The 21,901-nt window shown below is 36.4% G+C and overlaps 1 protein-coding gene across 2 annotated transcripts in view; it reads right to left on the bottom strand.

Moving 5' to 3' along the window:
* Positions 1-1,236: 1,236 nt before the first annotated feature.
* WDR89 (WD repeat domain 89) overlaps positions 1,237-21,901 on the bottom strand; it is a 31,575-nt gene continuing 10,910 nt past the window's right edge. For both annotated transcript variants that reach the window (XM_044664862.1, XM_044664861.1), the window contains exon 2: positions 1,237-2,712. In XM_044664862.1, the coding sequence (XP_044520797.1) occupies positions 1,516-2,706 (1,191 nt within the window). In that variant the 5' untranslated portion in view covers positions 2,707-2,712 and the 3' untranslated portion in view covers positions 1,237-1,515. The remainder of the gene's footprint in view (positions 2,713-21,901) is intronic.

Below are 21,901 nucleotides of genomic sequence, written 5' to 3'. Positions count from 1 at the left end.
CCACTTCTAACCTATTTTTCTGGAGGATTATGTTCATTTCTATGTGTTGCATTTTGGGAAGAATAATGAAAGGCTAGAAAATGTCTAGAGGAAATAACCAAAATGGTGGAGGGTAAGGAGTTCCTGCCCTATGAGGCCTGTTTGGAGGAATTGGGAACACTTAACCTAGAAAAGAGAAGACCTAGGGAGAACATGATAACTTTCTAAGAATCCGAAGGGCAGTCATGTAAAAGAGAAAGAGATATTCCTTGTTATCAAAGAGGCTTCAAAAGCTAGGGACAATGTATTCAAATTACAAAAAGATAAAACTTCCACTTAACATAAAGAAAAAACATCTAACAGAGTTAATAAGTAGAACTACCTAGAGAGGTAGTAAGTTTCACTTCAAGCAAAGGATGACCACTTGTCATATATATGGTAGGAAGAATTGTTTTTTAGGCATGGGCTGGATTAGTCACTTAAATCTCTTCTGAAGCAAGATTCTGGGATTATTAATTTTTAGTTAAGGTACTGTATTCCTACTTATAAAATCAGATAATTAAAATGTTTTAGAGAAAGAGAAGTGTAATGTGGTACAATGGAAGAGTGCTAGGTTAGGGGTCAGATGAAGTTCAAATCTTTGCTCTTCCATTTATTATCTAGCCTAGGTTAAGCTTCCCTATGCCTCAATTCTGTTATGTATAAAATAAGGGAAGTTGTACTAGGCCACTTCCAGGTCTAATTCTATGATCCTATAAAATTTCCATTTAAAAATTATTATAAATAAAAATGACATTTTTTATTGGATAGTTTACAAGAACTACATACTTGGCTTTGGAACTCATGCCGAAACTGAGCCATCCTCATTGGTGAGTGCAAATTCGCTTTAGACCATTCACCTGAGGAGCTTTGCTCCAGAAATTTCATATGAATACTTCACATCCTTTCTACCTATCTCCTTATTCCAACCATCTTCTTGCCAACTACTCTGATGCTATTCTTTTTCATTCAAAATAAAATATACAAAAGTCAAATATTTCCTTTAGAAATTTTACTCATATCCACCATTTAATTTTTTAAAAATCTAATTCCATTTAGATTATTAAAAATAACTATTGATATAAATAATAAAGAACAAAAATATGCATATAAAGCAGGAACTTCCAAATGCATAATTTAATTCAGGGCTAAAAAAACTGATATGTAAATTAAAAAAAAATTTTTGCTTTAAAAAATCCTGTATAGAAACAAGTCAATCAAAGTTTCATTAGTTTTTATTAATTCAAGAATAGGCTTGCTTTTAAGTTTAAATTTTATTTTAATGGAATTCAGACTGGTCTTTTGAATTCAGAAAGTGTTTCTTTATATGACATTTCAAGCTCTACCTCACTCTACCTCAATCTGCTTTCTCTTTACTTCAAAAAGCATATTTACAAATTGGTCCATTTCTGCATAAAGGTTGTAATATATAGTAGGAATAGCACATGCAAAAATAGTTCATTAATTGAAATAAGACCCACCAAGATAGCAAGTAATTTAAATATACTTTTTCTTGCTTTTGTAAGAATCATGACTGTGAACTTTAACACGTTTATGCAGAGAGGAAGCTATTTTCATCCTATCCTTCTTTGCAAGGCTCCTTTCGGTAGCTCCAGGTTTCCAAAGTAACAGTTGTGCATCCTCTCCACCAGTCAGTAAAGAATCATCCTGCGTATTCCAACTAAAAGAACGAACAATAGCAGAATGCCCTCCCTCAAGGCTTTTCATGTATTTCAATCCTGAAAGCCCACTAGTTATAAAGTGAATGGTTCCTGTGTTTGAACCCCCAACAACCAACAATTGGTCTGCTTTTTCATGGTATATGCCACCAATCATATAATCCAGATTTCCATTTTGTACTTTAATCATTCTTCTGACATCCGGGATTTTCAAGCATGGAATTGGTTGATCACTATCTAAATTGGTAAGATCCCACCAACAAAATCCTTCATCATGTGTCAAACAATAAACCTCTTTGTATTTCTTCCCAGCCCAACCAACATAACTTACTGATGAACCAGAGTTACAAGTTGCAATCAGAGCTTCATCTTCGTTGTCAATGCTTATATCAAAAACATTCATAAGCCCATCAGTTGATCCTGAGAGTAGTATATTAGGGTCAGTAGGATGAAAACGTACCTTGGTTATATCATCACTGTGTGTTTCTGAATAAACACCCAATGGTGGTCTAAAAGGGCCTGTACTTTGAGAACTCATTCTTCCATCCCAAAATATCATCACAGCATCCTCACCAAATTTTTCAGTGCCAGCACAAATTATATGATCATTACAATTAATATCAAAACTGATGAGAACATTGGAAGGATAACCCTTGAACATCTGTACGGGTGTTTTGCCAGATAAACGCATATCCCAACATTTTACAGTGCCATCTGTACATGCTGAAAATACATGGGGATTGGAATGTGAAAATTTCACTCCATTAAAGAATCCAGGCTGTTTATTCAACTCCCTTAGTAAACTTAATGTTTCTTTGTTATATAGTCTAATTGATCCATTGGAACATGAAACAGCAACTATGCATCCACTTTCTTCCTGTACATTTTTTGAAGTGTCTATGTCGAGGAGGTAAGTGGGCTCTTTAGTCGCTGCAGAACGTCTAGCGACGGACAACTTTGCAAAATGTTCTTCAATCTTCTCCATACCTACAGTAGTATTCAAAGGCATTTAAATCTGTAACAAGAACCAAAATGTAAGTTAAAAACTCAAAGCTCCTGCAAAAATTATATTAAAATCAAGGGAATCTGTGCTTTTTGGCATAGAATGTAAGAAATAAAAAACTATTCCTATAAATTTATACACTCAATCTAAAGTCAACTGCCATTCCACCATGGTGAATGTACTCTAAAGATTTTAACTAAACCCATATGAGAAAAGGTTTCTCAATGGTTTGTGAAGTATAAGTAAGCAGAGGTAAAACCTTTATGTTGGTTATGTCCTATGTGGAACAGCTTCAACCAGGTGGCACAATATCAGGCCTGAGAGTCAGGAAGACTCATCTTCCTGAGTTCAAATTCAGCTTCAGACATGTACTAGCTATGTGACCCTGGGCAAGTCACTTAATCCTGTTTGTCTCATTTTCCTCATCTGTCAAATGAGTTGGAGAAGGAAATAGTAAACCATTCCAATATTTTTGTTTCCCCCGCCCCCCCCAAAAAACAAAACTCCAAATGCATCACAAAGGGTTGGATACAACTGAAAAATTGAAAATATCATATGTATATTACATCTTTTGTAGGTAAGTAGAAATAGAGATTGTTTCATTTTAGTGCATCTATCCCCTCTTACCCCCTTCAAAAAGAAACCTTAAATTCTAGCTTAATTCTGGCCCTTCCTTATCTGGTTCCCCATTTCATTTTAGTGTAATCACGAGTCTGGCTATGAACCTCCATGGATCAATGTGCCTTATACAGCTTTTCAGAAGACAATAGTGGCCAAAGTGTGTGTGTGGGGTCAGTATTAAAATAGATAAAGCACTGGCTCTGAAGTTAGGAAGGCTCAAGTTCAGAACCTATCCTCAGAAATCAAGTGAAAAACACTTATTTTCACTTAATAATTCTGGTTTAAAGAGGCAGCATGCTCAGATACTTCCTAGCTGTGTGACCCTAGACAAGCCACTTAATCTCCATTGCCTAGCCCTTGCCACTTCAGCCTTGGCACTTTTTTTTTTTAAAATAACCCTAAGATGGAAGATAAGGGTTATTAAAAAAAAAAAAAAAAAAAAGAGGCAGCATGGAATAGTGGGAAGAGACAGTCAAACTCGGTAGTCCTGCCTCTGGCAAACTAGGTATGGCAGCTCTAGTTACTCTCTTAAATTTTCAGTACTCTGGGAAAATCTATAAGACTATAAACTGTAGAGAAAGTACGGTTAATATATGTGCAAATGCATTTGTCTCAGTCTTTGTTTTAAACTTATCTTTGTTATAGCCGGTAGCCTGTTAATAAGAAATAAACTAATAACTTATCAATGACAGTCCACACCAAGGTAGATTGCCTTATTTAACAATTAATTATCATTAACTTTTCAGCAGAAAATTATATTTCATGGTATAAAGAACAAGATTATATATGAACCCATGAACTTTGGTTACACAGATTTTTCAAAGTATATATTAAATTTAGCAAAGTAGTCATAGAAGTTCCTATGTCCCTCCTCTGATCTTTTTACCCCCATAAACTTTTTCAAAACATATGTCAATCCTCAACATTCCTGGATTTAACTTCTTGACTTCAAGCATTCAAATCATTTTATTAGTAACCTCATTTTCATCTGATAGTCATAAACATTCTCAGCTAAAGAAAAAATAATAAAAAAAAGAAGTTTGATGTAAAAAAGTCTGTGGGGGCAACTAGTATCCTACTAAGTGCTTCACTGTTGTAAAGAGCTTCCCATGTATTTGTTGCATATTTTCAATGTTTGCATTGAAAACTCAAGTTTTGTGTTGTAATTATAGCTGCAAAATAATAACCCAAGTCCTTTGAGTTCTAAAGTGAGTATGAGACTGCACTGGTCTCAGGGTCTTCTGGCAACAGCCCTGGCTATATCTCCCTTGGTGTTCAGAAGGCAGCCACAATAGAGAGATTTACAGCAGTATAGTATACAGTTAAATGTGCTTATATTGCCATTTGACAGAGTGGAAGCTAAGATTTGGATTAAAAAATGTTTTACTTTAAGAACTTTATTTGCTGTATATTATTTATGGTACTGTGGATATCATGTGTTATGGAAAGTGAATAGTCTGAAATCAGTGATTTTTTAAAAACTGAGATGTGAGGGGGCAGCTGGGTGGCTTAGTGTTTTGAGAGCCAGGCTTAGAAGTGGGAGGTCCTAGGTCAAATCTGACCTCAGGCATTTCCTAGCTGTGTGACCCTGGGCAAGTCACTTAATCTCCATTGCCTAGGCCTAAATGCTCTTCTGCATTAGAACCAATACACAGTATTGATTCTAAGATGGAAGGTAAGGGTTTTACAAAATAATAAATAAAAAATGAGATGATATCAAAGGCCACAGAATTCTAGGTAATTACTAGTGAGAAAAAATGTTTTCCATGTTATCAATTTTATTTTGTGTACTGTATTTTATGAGGCCATGATGTGATCCAAATTAATATTTTATTATAAAGAATTTCATGCAGAAAAGTAAGATTTTTCAGCAATCCCTAGCTAAAGAGAAGTTTTTAGTGGTCTCAGGAACTTATAATTTGGACTACAACTGCACTCTAGAATGCCTCTTCTCCATTTTTTTTGACTCAGTTCAAACTGCAGCAACTCAGAAAAAAATAATTTTTTAAATGGAAAGAATCTTTGAGATTACCTACTTTAACCTCTAAACATCACAGATGAGAAAACTGAAGCCTAGAGGGACAAAGTTACACAGACAGTTAAAGACAAATTCAGAACTAAAACCTGAATCGTCTTGATTATCAGAGCAACAATAGCTAAAAAAAAAAAAAAAAAAAAGTACAAGGAGATGACATATAAAGTCTTAAGAAATTCTCAAAATAGCAGGGAAATTAAGAGAAAATAATTCTGATATTAAATGGCAGCACAAAGTAATGATAATGAGATCATTTCTATCCTTTTAGTATAATATTCTTTCAGTGAAATACTGCCATCTCTCTGAAAAGATCTTCCCAAACACTGCAATTTTTAACCAAGAGCCCCAGAAATCCTAGAGCATCCACTCTATGCCTTTCATTTTAGCAATTAATCAAAAATGACCTTGTAAAAATTCATGCTGAAATGTCACCTCTTTATTGTTATTTAAATGTACATCTTATTGCCCTAATTAGGTTATATACATCTCAAAGGGAGGCTTGTTTCTAGAATGTTTCTGATTCTCCAATAAGGTCTATCAAAACAATTTGTTTTCTAAGTCCTTAATAAAAATTAAATGGTTATTTTGAAGGACACCATACCACTGAGCACTGCAACACTATAATATAACTGAATGATATGAAATATACACAAACACATATTCAGGTAAACATTCTTGATTCATTCACTTTAAAAGATAACCTAATGATTTACTAGTTTATTTTTTCTTCTTCTCAGGAAATCAGAAGTGTATCTGACAACTCTGGTTTTAAATAGTAATGAATAATATTTGAATATGATACTGGAGTAGCCATAAAGATGGACTAGGCATGAAGAGGAAGCCACTGTCCAATGAGAAGATGGTAGAATTGTTTTCAAAGCCCAAATGGAAGTAATCATGAGGGGAGGGAAAAAGTTAAAGCCTGCTGAAAAACACAAGACAAAACAAGGAAGTAGATGAACTGATTCAATCATATTAGGAAAGAAATGTTCTTTAACAGAAAAACAATGTACTAACAACCAAGAGAACTGGATTCTGCGTTCCTAGTGCTCTCATCTCACAGTATGGTGACGTTAATAATAATCGTATTCTCTTTTTAAAAGTTAGTTATGAATTTGATTTTAAAAATTAAAAGTCAATTATTTACATTTTTAAAATTACTTTCAATAAGTAGCCATAACAACCTTACTATTACTCCTTCCTTTTAGGTCTCTTTCAACAATCTATGTGTATTCATATAATTTTTGTAGATATAATTTCAACTTATATAATTACAGTCAAAGTAATCTCTTTGAATTATAAACCTACTAGTGGTACTGATGAGTTAAAGGCAAGGTCTGGATAGCACTTCATAAGTCCTTTTTAGAATCATCTTGGATCACTGGACTGCTAAGAATAGCTGTCATTCACAGTTGATCACTGTATAATATTGTTATTATTGTCCATAACGTTTACCTGGATTCTGCTCACTTCACTTTGAATCAGTTCAATGGGGATGGAGTTACTTCTAAATTGCTTTTAAGAGTTCTACCAATAGAGTACATTAGCTGTGCTTGATAGTCCCTCCAATATCATCATTTTCCACTTTTGACACCTTTGTCAAGCTGATAGGTATAAGAATTTCAGAGGAACAGTAATTTGCATTTCTCTATTAACAATTTGAAACATTATTTTAATGTTTATTGATAGCTTGCTTTTTTCTTTTGAAAAAAAAAAGTGCTTTTGATTATCCGTTAAAGAAATGGCTCGTTCATAATTTTTAATAGACTAGCTATATTTTATATATCACAGCCTTTATATCATTAAACATTATAAATACTTCCCCCAAGTTAATTGTCTTCTTTCTAATTCCATTAATTTTGTTTATGCAAAAGCTTTTCAATTTATTATTAAAATTGTCCATCCTCCTATAAACATTTTTAGAGAATACTTGAGTAAGAACTGTTTCCCTATTCCATAGTTGAGAAAGTTGTTTCTCTGACCTTTGTAATTTGTTTCTATGACCTTTTTTTGTCAAGGTCTGGGTTCTTGACATTTTTTTATGTCCAGACTCTTACAACTACTACTAAGCCTAGTTAACCCCAACTCATAACAATCTGTTGTTGTGTTTTTTTAAGGCATTGCCAGTCAGTGAATAAGCAGTTTCAATGTCTTATGATCTGGAGATACAAAGAAAAGCAGACCTTGGTTTTAAGAAGCACCTTCTAATTAAAGAAATAACACATATAAGCAACTAGGTACAAAAAAGTTATATAATCAATCAAATGTCAAAAGGGAGAAGAGGCCAAAATTGACAGGTTTTGATAACAGATTGGATACAGGGGAGGGAAGGTGGAGAAAGTGAAGAATTGATGACACCTTGGTGGAAGAAGAGGTAATGTGTAAATAGAATTAACTCTAGCCATTCATAGCTAAACTCTTACTTAACCTAGGCATAGAAATGATGTAATTCCTCACCTTCCTTAGTGGGGAGGGGAGACGAGTTACCCACACGTGACAATAGATAACAAATCAAGAACAAGGGACTGCCTTTTGGGCAGTAAATCAATGTAGAGACTGCCATTTGTCCATTTGAATTAGAGGTGAACCCACGGGAAGTGACGAAAGACACTATCTCTTTAAGTATGTTGGTTACTTCCTGTGGAGGCAGTTCCCGCTCTGAACATGGTGCTGAAGGACCTCTCCAGAGACCACAGAACGCTTATACTCTGTATTGTCATGTGGGTAAGTTAGGCTGACTTCCTTGGCCTACCAAGGACACTTCCAAACTCTGCCTTAAGCAGGCACTAGCCAGCCTATCTGGTTGCTAGGCCTTGAGGCTTGCAGCTTCATTTATTTAGCCTTTTAACCTTCTCTCTAGTCCAGGCATTCACAGGCCTGGACTAGCCTCTCCCTTTCTCTTTATTCTTATACTTTTACCTTCCTGATTGTAAATAAAGTGCCTTAACCCGATGCTGACTTAGGTCTGATTTAATTACGGAATCAACTTGAATTGTTGATTCCTGGCGGCCACACTTTAAACACATATCTATAAAATACCTAAATTTCCCTCTTACAGTAATAAGTCCCATTTTGGACATGTTGAGTTTAAGATGTTTAAGATAAGTAGCACCCAGTTTGAGATACTCAATAGGCAGTTGGAGATATGAAACAAAAACAAAAAAGATGATAATCATGTTTTATGAAACAGCAAATCGATCTTTGTTCCAGATAACCTGTCTTCAAGAAACCCTTGAAGGACCCTTGTTCTAGACTGAATAAGTCATCAAATACCCTAGATAACCCTAGAATTGGTACATACAATTGATTCTTAAATACTCTTTTCATCTTCTTAGTTATTCTTATTGTATTTATATACACATGCTCTTTGAGAATCCTTTAAGTAGTCAGTCAGTTGTCCTTCCTTCTACATATTCCCTAAAGTATATATATAACCCCAAGTTCTTTAGTTCAGTGAAAATGTCCATTATTGGTGTATTTCCCAAGACAGCACTTCCAGAGACTCTGTGGTGGCTTCAAAGAATTGTCTCCCTCACCAGTTTAAAGATGGGTTCTATTATAACTACTCTGGTAGTTATGAGCTATTTTTCAAGTTGACAAAGATTAAGGCTAGACAAAGAGATTAAGAATCATTTGCATGGAGATAATTATTGAATCTATGGGAGGAGATGAAACTTTATATTTAGTGAAATATAGAGGGAAAAGAGAAGACAGACCAGAACAGAGCCTTAGAGGGAAACACACAGTTGGCCAGAATGACCCAGATGAAGACCCAGTAAGGGAGATTGAGGAGTAGTACAAAAGGCAGGTGGTAAACCAGAAGAGAGTAGTGTCAAGAAAATATCAAGTAGAGAGTATCAAGAAAAGAGTCACAAAAAGTATTAAAGGCTAATGAAAAGTTAAGAAGGATGAGAACTGAGAAAAGATTTCATGATTAAGAAAGAGATCATTGTTGATAGGCAGCTGGGTAGCTCAGTGGATTGAGAGCCAAGCCTAGAGATGGGAGGTCCTAGGTTCAAATCCGGCCTCAGACACTTCCCAGCTGTGTGACCCTGGGCAAGTCACTTGACCCCCATTGCCTACCCTTACCACTCTTCCACCTATAAATCAATACACAGAAGTTAAGGGTTTAAAATAAAATTTAAAAAAAAAAAAGAAGAGATCATTGTTAACTTGAGAGAACAGAGATCAGAAGCCAGAACACTTAAGACCTCCAGGACTTTGGAAACCAGGTCAAGACTCTCTGACCCAAGTCATGTAGCCATGTGAAACTTATTATGATGGTATGAGATGTTGGTCTAAGTTTAATTTATCTCAAATGGCTTTCATTTTCCCCAGCAGTTTTTGTCAAATACGCAGTATTCCCTTCACCTAAATTCTAGAGAAACTTGCCTAAAATTGTTTATTAATTTTGTCTTAAAATTATCTCCATTTTTTTACTCAGGTTATTTTTTAGGCATGGAATAATATTATGAAAGGCAAAGGATCTAGGACTACAACCAAAAATTACTGTTAGAGATAAAGGACACACAAAAAGAGAGAGTCGTACTCAGGTGCAGTTGAAGGTTTTATTTCATTCTTGTAAGAATGGGCATCCATCCAGATAAAAAGCCAAGTGCAAAGGTTCATTTTAGCAAGCAATCTTTTATCCTATTCCAAACACGCAGAAATTCCTCTCCTACATTCCTCATTGGCTGAGTACTAGGAGTGTTCAATCTTCAAGGAAGAATTCTACTTTACAATCCCTTGGTATGATCTCCCTCCCATTACATATATTATCATATATGGCATGTGCAGAAAATGGCTGCCAAATCCCACTCAGAGGCAGGAAGATAACAATCATTAGCTTCATTAATACTTATTAAGCATGTGAAGTAAGCACTGGGTTCATCTTCAGGTTACTGTTTTACTTCATTGCTGACTCTAGCTATTTTTGACCTATTTCTGTTCCAATTTCCCCTTCAACCACTGCCCATTTCCTTCTTTCTGTGCTGATCATTATCTAGTTTGAGAAGAGCCACATCCTGTTATTTCTTACAATTCCCTCCTTTTATTTCTTGCTAAGATGCTCTTTTCATTTCATTTATTATACAATTCTGCAGCCAGACTGATGGTATCCTAATAGCTCTCTGCTCCCATTCTTTCCTCCATAGGGTAAATTGTTCTGTTTGTATTGCATAGGCATCTGCTTGGTAATGGCAGTCTCAATTACCCTTTGAGCTAGGTTTCATAGACACATAATGATGCAGCAGCCTACTGGGTTGAGTACTCTTGCTACTACAATCAGGGATGTAAGAATCAAAACTGCCATCCTTTTCCATTTTCCAAACCATGCCTCCAACCAACTAGTCAAAGGACACCATCTGTGCCCAAATTCTCAACTACCTCCTTAGATAGGGCTGTGAGGCCTCGAAGGGCTTTGGTTATTGTCCTGTCAGGGGCAGTGTTACTGGGCATGAAAGTACAGCAACTGTCTCCTATCCTAACACATATACTCTCTTTTTCTGCCAGTATCATATCTAGGACAATTCTATTTTCCCAGCCATTCTACTACTAGCATCTAGTTGTATTGAGATTCCTTTGACAGCATCCCTTATGTAACTGATGAATTTTTGTTGGTTATAATAGATGTAGCTAATCCAGTCTACATTTTTATTAATGGTGGACTACTAGAACAAAAATGATTCAAATCCTGATGCTATTTGATTTCTGGCCTTGAACTCATCTGGTACTCCTCTAGGGACTCTTATGCTAGGTATATATATTCTCATAAGTATACTTCTTTTCATTCTCCTTACTTCTTTTGACTGGTTTTTATTCTCTTGCAAATGCCAGGGTAAAAAGAATAGCCAACTGCACTAGCACACAAATATCAGGCCAGTTGGAAGGCATATAGGTAAGATGATTTTTCTTCCACAATACCACCAGAGGTCAGCTTGGGAAAACTGCCAGTACTCTCTCCAGAAACATTCCAGACCTGAGTACAAGTTCACAATTCATCAATGCTCTGGAGTCCTTCTGGCTGCCTAGAGAGTGATTTCTGGAACTTGGATGGCAAGCAGGAATAGCATTGATTTTTTCCTTTTTCTAGGGGGTGGGGGATGGTGGTGGTGCAAATGAGACAGGCACAGCAGTTCTTCCCAGGGATGTTATTTTGAAACAAAAGGCCCATATACTTAAATTCCTTCATTTCTGTCTAGTCCTAGTGGAATGGGATTAAATGGGTGGTGGGTCAGCCAGAAGGACAAGCATAACAATTGCTCTAAACTGTGTACTTTACCCATTCCACCCAGGCATTCATGACCCCATAATCTGTGTCCCAATTTCTTTCAGATTCAGATCTTCAGCCTTCACTATTCTTATTACTTTAGGATCATTCTGGATCCAGGCCTGACTTCTTTGGGGCTAGTGGTGCTACCAAGGGAGCGGGGTCTATAGGTAAGAGGGTCAACTACTGCCAGTTTCTGGGAATCAAACCTGGATATTGAGTTACAGTCCATCCTTTATATTGGGTGGTCCATCCTAGGAAGGACATGGAGAAGCTGTAATGGATGGTGATCTTTCTAGTCCTGGACATAAATACTTATTTTCTCCACTTAGCCATCTTTGATTTTCTAAACCTCCACAATCTATTACTTGACAAGTATCTATAGAGTCTGTGAATCCAATCCCTCTACAACACTGTTAGTTTCACTTGGGCTTCCCCCCAAGAAAGTTACTAAGATTATTCTAATCACCAAAGTTCTTCTTCCTCATTGTTTTGGCTCAACTAAAGTTAGTTCCTCTCGTGAAGAAAATGATTCCATCCTTTAGATAGTTGACCTCAGCTTAATCTCCTTCAGGACTTGATCAGCACTCAATCTCCTGGTCTGAAATGGTGTATCTCCAATGAGGGTGTCTGAGAGATGAATCTCCTTCCCTCAAGAAATGATAATGAAGATAAGAGTCTATATATAGTTCTTTAAAAATTTATCCTTAGATTCAAAGGTGGAAGGTCCTGGTTTTCCCCTAGGCAAGGAAATCCAAATAACATATCGGAGAGGGAAACACTCACCGTAGGGGAAGTCCTGATCCTTAAAAACATAACAAGTAGACATTTAGTCCATGGTAATTTGGTTTCTAATATCAACTTGATTATTTGCCCCTTCAGAACCTGATTCATCCTTTCCACCTTACCTGATGAGGCTGATGAGGCTGGGTGCCATGAAGTATGGAAATTTCATTTTATTTCCAAACTGATCATTATCTTTTGCAACACTATGAAGGTAAAATGGATCCCATTATCAGAATCTATATTCTCAACCAAACCATAATGAGGAATTATTTGCTCCAAGATTAATTTTGGAAACTCCAGAGGCTGCTGTGGTGGCAATGGGGTAGGTTCCCACCCACCCAGGTAGGTGATCCACTATCACCATTACATATTTCAATCTCCCCACCACAGGCATTTCAGTGAAATCCATGTGAATACTTTGGAATGGTCTTAACCCCAGCACTCTCCCTCCATATATTTGTTTCTGCATAGGCTCTTAATTGGTTTTCTTATAGGTCAAACATCCCTCCCATACCTGCTTGGCAATAATATAGATTCCTAAATACCTGGATCTTCTCAGAACTATATCACACATAGCTCATACTTCCCAGTGATTCCCCCTGATGTAGTAAGATCAATATTTCTCTCATTATCAGTTTATTCGACATTTCTCTTCCTTCCATTGGGGAAGTTCCACCTTCCCTTTTCAGTTCTTATTCCACCTAATTTAATCAATTCCCTTTTTTTGGATTTTGAGAATTTTGGAACTTCTGTCACAGTTGTGAAGGTGGGGATCAAAACCCTTAATCTCTCTATTTCAGGTTTCAAGCCCATTTCCTTGGTGCACTCATCCACTAATCTGTTCCCTCTTGCCTTTCCACTGATATCTACTGACATGGACAACAACTAACAAAGACAACAACTACTTCTTTAAGTAGATGGAGATTCTTCAACTCGTGTTTAATTAGTTCCTCATGGACCAATTCTTTTCCCCAATTTTTTATCAGACCTCATTTATCCAAGATTTTCTCAAAGGTGTGTACCACATCATAGGCATATTTGGAATCAGTGTAAATGGTTCCTTCCTTTCTATTCAATAATTTAAGGGCTTGATTCAATGTGTTCACAGGAATGGGCAAATCAATTATTAGGTAACTGATCTCCTTCCCTTAGTGAGCTACCTTTCCCATTCACCACTACATATGCATTATATCTTTTTCCATTTATTACCCTTGAGGATCCATCAATGAACAAATGCATTCCATCATATAGTGGGACCTCATGTAGATCCTACCTCATTTTAGTCTGATATTCAATTACATCTAGTCATGCTCTATTTGCACTCCACACTTCATCTTACCCTTTCCATAGGAAGGCAGCTAGATTTAAGCTTGAGTATGCAGTCAGAACTAGATCATCTTTTCCCAATAATATGGCCTTATACTTCAGAATTCTAGAATGTATCAACCATCTCCCAGCTCTTTGATTCAGGACTGCTCTAATTTGGTGAGGAATACTCACCACCAAGGCCCCTCCAAAAGTCAATTTCCTATTTTCTTCAACTAGAAGGGCAGTAGCAGCTACTGCATGCCACATTCAGGTCAATCCCTAGAGATAGGGTGCTTTTGTCCTCCCTGTTAATGGGTCAAGACTCCAAAGGCAACATCCACCTTAGTAAGTAAATGAAGTGGTTTCTCCAGTGAGGGCAAGACCAGGACTAGCGCTGTGATTAGGGCTCTTTCAATTCTTAAACCAGCTTCTTCTCTTTCTCAAGACATACTGTAGGTGAATCCTCTAACAATTTCAATTATAAATCTTTTCTTTTTCTGTGCATAGGAGTCTATCCACAATCTACAATATCCAGTTAACCACAATAATTTCCTCTAATCACTTTTGTCTTGGGCAAGAGGAGTTCAATGATTCCCTTTATTCTTCCAGAATTTATTCTCCTTTTTCCTTAACTAGTTAAGTGCCCCAAGTACTTGACTTTTTTTCCACATAATGTAACTTGGTTTTTTGACACTCTTAGTCCTTCTTTTCCCAGTAAGTTCAGTAAGTCATTAGTAGTTCTAGATACCTCCACTTTTTTTGTTCCAGATACAAGTAAATCATCTACATACTGTATAAGACTATTTCCAGCCACAGGGTGAAAATTCTCAAAGACCTGCTCTAGAAATTTGACCAAATAATTTGGGGCCTCCATGAATCCCTGTGGCAATACCATCCACCGGTACTGTTTTATCCCTGTATATGGGTTTTCCCACTCAAATGCAAATAAACTCCTGCAACCAGGGTCCAAGGCATCTTTCATATCTACCACATTAAATAATCTATGGCCATAAGATATTTTACTCAAAAGGGTGTAGGGATCAGGAACCATAGGGTGACTGGTTTGAACAATTTGGTTTAGCTTCCTCCAAACCAAACCTGTAAGTTCTATCAGATTTTCTTACTGGTTTCTTTAAAGTTACCTTGATAGGTTCTATCTTTAATCCACCTCTTTTTCCTTCTTTAACCCATATTATAGGTCAGTGATAGCAAAACTTTTAGAGATTTGAGTGCTCAAACTGCACCCTCACACCTCATGTGAGCCACCCCCTTACCCTATAGGGGTGGGAGGAAGAACTCTTATTGGGCTGCTGGGCAGAAGAGGGGGTTAATGTGAGAAATGTCCTCAGACACAGTGGAGGGAGGGAAGAAGCAGCTCCCTCCAGCACACATGCCATAGGTTCGCCAACATAGGGTCTATGTGTTGCTCATCTTCTGCCTTCATCAAATCCATCTGTAAAACTATTTCTTTCTTACTTTAAGAATAAGTTCTAATTGTGTAATCAAGTCCCTGCCCAATAAATTAGTTCCTGCTTTGGGGATATATAAAAATCTTCCCCTACCTTTTTCTCAAATTGAATTCTTAATGGTTCAAGGAACGTACAGGAAAACTTTCTCCCTTTACTCCTAAGATTATTAATGTATTCCTTCAATCTCCCATGCTTTAGAATCAGTCAATTAAGATCTAGCAGCTCCTGTGTGCACTAAAAAATTTCTTCCAACTTTGGCCTTCCTCTTAAGTTTACCAAAGACTCCAGGTGGGCTTCTATGTTGAAGAACCTCTGACACCTCTAGTCCTCATCAAAGGGATCATCTTCTCTTTCCTTTCTTAACTCAAAGGGCTCTTTTGAAATGGCTAGGTTTTTTCACACTGGAAACAACCAGCCATTCATCCCCTGCCATGGCCTGCCTGCCAGTTCTGGCAGCCTGTTCCTGGGTTTCCTCTTCCTTTTCCCTGAATCCCAGGGTTTTACTTAAAGTATATATTTTTAAACCAAATCCTCACATAATGAGAAAACTGCAGAAATTAGAAGGGTGGAATGAGAAGCCTCTGGATGAGTTGCTGAAAGAGGTTCAGAAGGTGTTTGTTAGAAGGGAAGAGCCTTTCCTTAATGGAAATAAAGTTTCATTTGACCTCCTGATTGAGGTTGGAAAGGGGAAAACTTTTAACATTGCTCTTAATCTGCTCTACCTCTTTCCTCAATTTTGGATAAATTTCATTCAGCTTGGGAGTTAAAGGTGGTGTTATTGGTACCACAAGTCCCTCATCATCTTCTTCAGGTGGAGGTAAAGCTAAAAGAGGATTCCATTGCTGTTCAGATTTTTTTGGCCTCAGTCTTGGTCTTATTGTTTTCTTCTCATTTTAGAGGAAACATTCCAGCCCCCAGGAACCAGCAGAGGGCATAATTGGATTCCTCCTCACTCTAAGACTCCTTACTATTCAGATACAGATTTAAGGCTTGGCACACCCAAACCTCACTTGACCCATATTTGGGCCAGGCCACTGCTGGTCCCTGTACCAGTACCCTAGCCCAAATTAAGCAACAATACTTTATTATCTTTTTTTCTTGCTCTCATTTTTAGTACAGTATCAGTCTTCCCAATTTTCTAACATTCTCCCCAATGGAAATATCTCCTAGAATAGAAATCTCCTTTCCTTTCCCTGCATCCAGTATTCCCCATTTTGTCTGCTTAGTCAAATGGTGAGTACCACTCCCTTTCCTAAGCTTATGAAAGGTCACCAAACATGCCTTGCTGCCACCTGCTTTACCCTTTCCTGACTCTTTCCTTCCTGGGAGAAGAGAACTTCAAGTCCAGGCTCCAAACTCACCTTGTACTCAAAGGTACACCTCAATCAAGCCAGTTCGAATCTGACCTCTGACACTTCCTAGCTGTATGACCTTGGGCAAATCACTTAACCCCCACTGCCTAGCCCTTGCTACTCTTTTGCGGTAGAACCAATACAAAGTATTGATTCTAAGATGGAAGGTAAGGGCTATTAAAAAAAAATGTAATTGACTAGGCTACTAATAGCAAAGCAATGATCCAGGACAATACTAATCACGTCTATCACTTGTTTATATGGGTATATGATTTGAGGTTTTGGCTTTAAAAGATTACTCTATTACAAAAATAAATAATATGGAAATAGGTTTTGAGTGATAATATATGCAAAACCCAGTGGAATTGCTTGTCAACTCTGGGAGGCGGGGAGGCAAGAAGGGAGGGATGGTTCAACATTAAGAAAACCATCAGCATAATTGATCATAATAATGAAACCATATGATTACTTTAACAGATACAGAAAAAGCTTTTAATAAAATACGAAAGCATTAGAATAAGTGGAGCTTTCCTTAAAGTGATAAATGGCACCTATTGAAAACCATTAACAAGCATTTTTTGTAATGAGGATAAACTAAAACTCTTCCCAATGTGTAAATAGAATTAACTCTAGCCATTCATAGCTAAACTCTTACTTAACAGAGGCACAGAAATGATGTAATTCCTCACCTTCCTTAGTGGGGAGGGGAGATGAGTTACCCACACGTGACAATAGATAACAAATCAAGAACAAGGGACTGCCTTTTGGGCAGTAAATCAATGTAGAGACTGCCATTTGTCCACTTGAATTAGAGGTGGATCCACGGGAAGTGACGAAAGACACTATCTCTTTAAGTATGTTGGTTACTTCCTGTGGAGGCAGTTCCCGCTCTGAACATGGTGCTGAAGGAGCTCCTGAGACCACAGAACGCTTACACTCTGTATTGTCATGTGGGTAAGTTAGGCTGACTTCCTTGGCCTACCTAGGACACTTCCAAACTCTGTCTTAAGCAGGCACTAGCCTATCTGGTTGTTAGGCCTTGTGGCTTGTAGCCTGATTTATTTAGCCTTTTAACCTTCTCTCTCATCCAGGCCTAACCAAGCCTGGACTAGCCTCTCCCTTTCTCTTTAATCCTATACCTTCACCTTCCTAGTTGTTAATAAACTTGCCTTAACCCGATGCTGACTTGGGTCTGATTTAATTGTGGAATCAATCTGAACTGTTGATTCCTGGTGGCCACATATATATATATATATATATATATATATATATATATATATATATATAAAATACCCTAATTTCCCTCTTACACCAATAAGATCAAGGATTAAGCAAGGACGACCATTATCACCACTACTATTTAATACTGTACTAGAAATGGTACCTCTAATGATAAGAGCAGAAAAAAAGATTGAAGGAATAAAAATAGACCATGAGGAAACAAAGTTATCACTCTATATTCCTAGACAATCAACCAAAAAACTAATTAGAAATTAACAACTTTAGCCAAGCTGCAGGATATGAAATAAAGCCATATAAATCACTAGCATTTCTATTTACTGTCAACAAAGTCCAAAAGCAAGAGAAAGAAAAGGAAATTCCATTCAAAATAATTCTAAACCATATCAAATACCTAGGAATATACCTACCAAAACAAACCCAGCAACTATATGAGCACGATTATAAAATACTCTTCCCAAAAATGAAGTCAGACCTAAACAATTGGGAAAACATTAATTGCTCATGGACAGGATGAGTCAATATTTTTTAAAAAATGAAAATTCGACTTCAATGAATTTACCTATTCAGTGCCATACCAATCAAACTAGCTAAAAATTATTTCAGAGCTAAAAAAAAAATTTCAACTGGAAGAATAAAAGGCCAAGAATACCCAAAGAATAAAAAAAAAAAAAGAAGGAAAGAAGCCTTGCTGTACTTGATTTCAAACTATACTACAAAGTAGAAATCATCAAAACAATCTGGTACTGGTTAAGAAATAAAGTGGGATCAATGGAATAGATTAGGTGATCAATACATGTGGTTAATGTCCATAGCAATTTAGAGTGCAATACTTGATCTAGAAATAAAGGGTGGTACCATAAACAAATTAGAAGAAGTAAAAGTTTGCCTGTCAGATTTATTAATAAAGGAAGAATTTAATGACCAAATAAGACATAGAAAACATTACAAAAAATGAAATAAGTAATTTTTATTACATTAAATAAAAAAGTTTCTGTACAAACAAAACCAATATAACCAAGATTAGAAGACAAATTTAGGGGGAAAACTCATATTGTCTTTGACAAAGGCCTCATTTCTCAAATATATAAAGAACTGAAACAAATTTATAAGAATACAAAGCATTTCACAATCAAAAAACAGTCAAAGGATATGAATAGGCAGTTCTCAGATGAAGACATTAAAACTATCTATAGTTATATGAAAAAAGTGCTCCAAATCACTATTGAAAAGAGAAATGCAAATTAAAACAATTCTGAGATACACCTCACACCTACCAGATTGGCTAACATGAACAAAAAGGAAAATGATAAATGTTGAAGGGAATGTGGGAAAACTGGGACATAATATACTACCAATTCATAGAACCATGAGCTGATACAACTATTCTTGAGAGCAATATGGAATCATGCTCAAAAAGCCATAAAACTGTGCATACCCTTTGACCCAGCAATACCACTCCTGGATCTATATCCTAAAGAGATCAGAGATAAGGGAAAAGGACATACTTATACCAAAATTTTTAGCAGCTCTTTTTGTAGTAGCAAAGAATTGTGTTACAAATAAAATTGATATAGAAGGATATATTTAAAAATATTAAGGGTTTATTGTAATCCATATTGATAATTAAGAAAGCCATGTGCTTGCTAAGATCTAATTCGAATGCCCACCATACCTACCCTTTGGCTGCTTCCTAGGGAAAAAAAGTACCAATCCCAATCTCCCTATTTAAGCTTCTGTTTACATTGTCTTACTTCACCATGTAAGGGCAGGAAGCCTGTTGAATCATGGGAAATGTAGTTTGTAAGAGGTCTAAAATGTCCACAGGAAGTTTAGACCAGGGACCTCAAAAAAAGCTCAAGGAACCCCAAATTTCCAATATCACAATTGGAAACTGATTCCAGAATGTGATACTGGCAAAACTAATGTGATCTCAGGTTAAAATAATGATTGTCTGGTAGCTATGTCCCAGGATATAATAGACTCACTATAGTATCTGTTGATAAGCAAACAATACAACTAGGGTACCGGTTTCAGATTTGATTATTACACACAGAAAATGCTAGAACTGCTATCAGTCACCTTAGCTGAGTCACTTAATGTTTTGGGTCCCAAGTTTCTTCAGCTGTAAAAAAAGCCTGGATGACTTTTTTTTTTTTTTAAACCCTTACCTTTTGTCTTAGTATCAAATAAGGTATGGCCTAGGGCAAATGGGGCTAAATAATTTGCTCCAGTCACACTACTAGGAAGTGTCTGAGGCCACATTTGTATCCAGGACTTCCCATCTCCAGCCCTGGCTCTCTATCCCCTGAGCCACCTAGCTGCTCCAACTAGGTGACTTGTAAGGTTTCTTCCAGGCCTAACATCTATGCACTTATTTTTTTTTTTAATTTTTAAAAATTAGATACAATGTTATTTTCCCCTCAGTTATATGTAAAAATAATTTTAACATTCAACATTTTTAAAATTTTGAGTCTTGAATTCTTTCCCTCCCCTCTCTCTCCTGAGAAAGTAAAGCAATTTGGTAAAGATTTTATACATGCAATCATGTAAAAAAATTTTAATCAATGAAAACTCACAAACAAAAAAAAAGAAAGTGAAAAATAGTATGCTTTGGTTGGCATCCAGACTCCCATCAGTTCTTTCTCTAATATCTATAATTTTATAAGCATACCAGAGAACATATGCAGAGGGAATTGACCAAAATTATAACAGGTCTAGAATATTCTGTTATATGACTAGGGCTAATTAGCTTAGAGGACAAAAGGTAAGGAAATGAGATTTGGTATATGAGAACCATATTCAATCATTTGAAAAGCTTAACATGTGGAAAGATAATTGGGATTTTTCTATGCTGCTCAAGACAGCAGAACTAGGACAGAAAGAAGTTTGAATTCTAGTTCAATAATGTATCGACTTGGGCAATTTGTTATTTCTCTGAGACTCAGTTTTCTTATCTATAAAATAAGGCTATTGGCTTAGAGAACTTAGGCTTCTAGCAGCCAAGTAGTTGGACCTGGAATCAGGAAGACCAGAGTTCAAACCTGACCCCAGACATTTACTTGCAGTATGATCCTGGTCAGGTCACTTAACCTACCTGCCTCAGTTTCTTCATCTGTAAAATGAGGATAACAACAGTACCTACCTCTTTTAAGTTTTTGTGAGGATAAAATGAGATAGTATTTCTAAAGAACTTCACAAACCTTAAAGTGCTATATAAATATCATTAGTAGTATCATTCTAATTGCCCTTCCCACTCTAAATCTATAATTTTATTCATCTAAGTTAAAAGGAAGCAGATTTCAGTTTTTTAGAACTGCCCAATAGCCGGCAGCTGGGTAGCTCAATGGATAGAAAGCCAGGCCTAGAAAAGGGAAGTCCTAGGTTCAAATCTGGCCTCTGACACTTCCTAATTGTGTGACCCTAGGCAAGTAAGTCACTTAATCCCCCATTGCCTAGCCCATACCACTCTTCTGCCTTGGAACCAATACACAGTATTGACTCTAAGATAGAAGGTAAGGGTTTAAAAAAAAAAAAGAACTGTCCAACAAAGAAAGAAGCCTAGTTCCTCCCAAGGGAAGACAATTCAAGACCAGTCCTACCAATTATCCATCAATAAAGCTCTGGAGCAGATGGAGGGTTCCTAGTCAGCTAAGCTTCTCACGAGCCCTTAAAAAATAACAAATATAAATACTAAAATCAAAAAGAATTTTTTTTAAAAAAGCAACTAAACAAGCTAAAGTACCAGAAATAATAGAAACAAAAGAGAAACCACACAAGATATCCTGAAATGTGTTCCATCCACTAAAGAACACATTCAAAAAAATTCAGCAAAAAATAAAATCACAAGGGTCAAATAAAAGACTGAAAAGAAAACAATACAGGAGAAAAACAACTACAATTAAAAGGTACTGAAAAAACTGGGAAGAAATCCTAAAGAAAATTATCAGTATATAAACTGGTAAAGAAAACTTCAACCATCACAATTAACTGATAGGTTCATAAAACAGAATGATAGTTTATGAAGACCAATTAAAATAAATACACAGGCACAGAAAAATCAATTAGCAAGAGAATTAAAAATATGCATATAGAATTAAGTGATAGACCTAAAGGGCAAAAT

Source organism: Gracilinanus agilis, chromosome 2 (genome assembly GCF_016433145.1).
Source record: "Gracilinanus agilis isolate LMUSP501 chromosome 2, AgileGrace, whole genome shotgun sequence".
Lineage (NCBI taxonomy): Eukaryota > Metazoa > Chordata > Mammalia > Didelphimorphia > Didelphidae > Gracilinanus > Gracilinanus agilis.
This window is presented reverse-complemented; position numbering and strand designations above follow the sequence as displayed.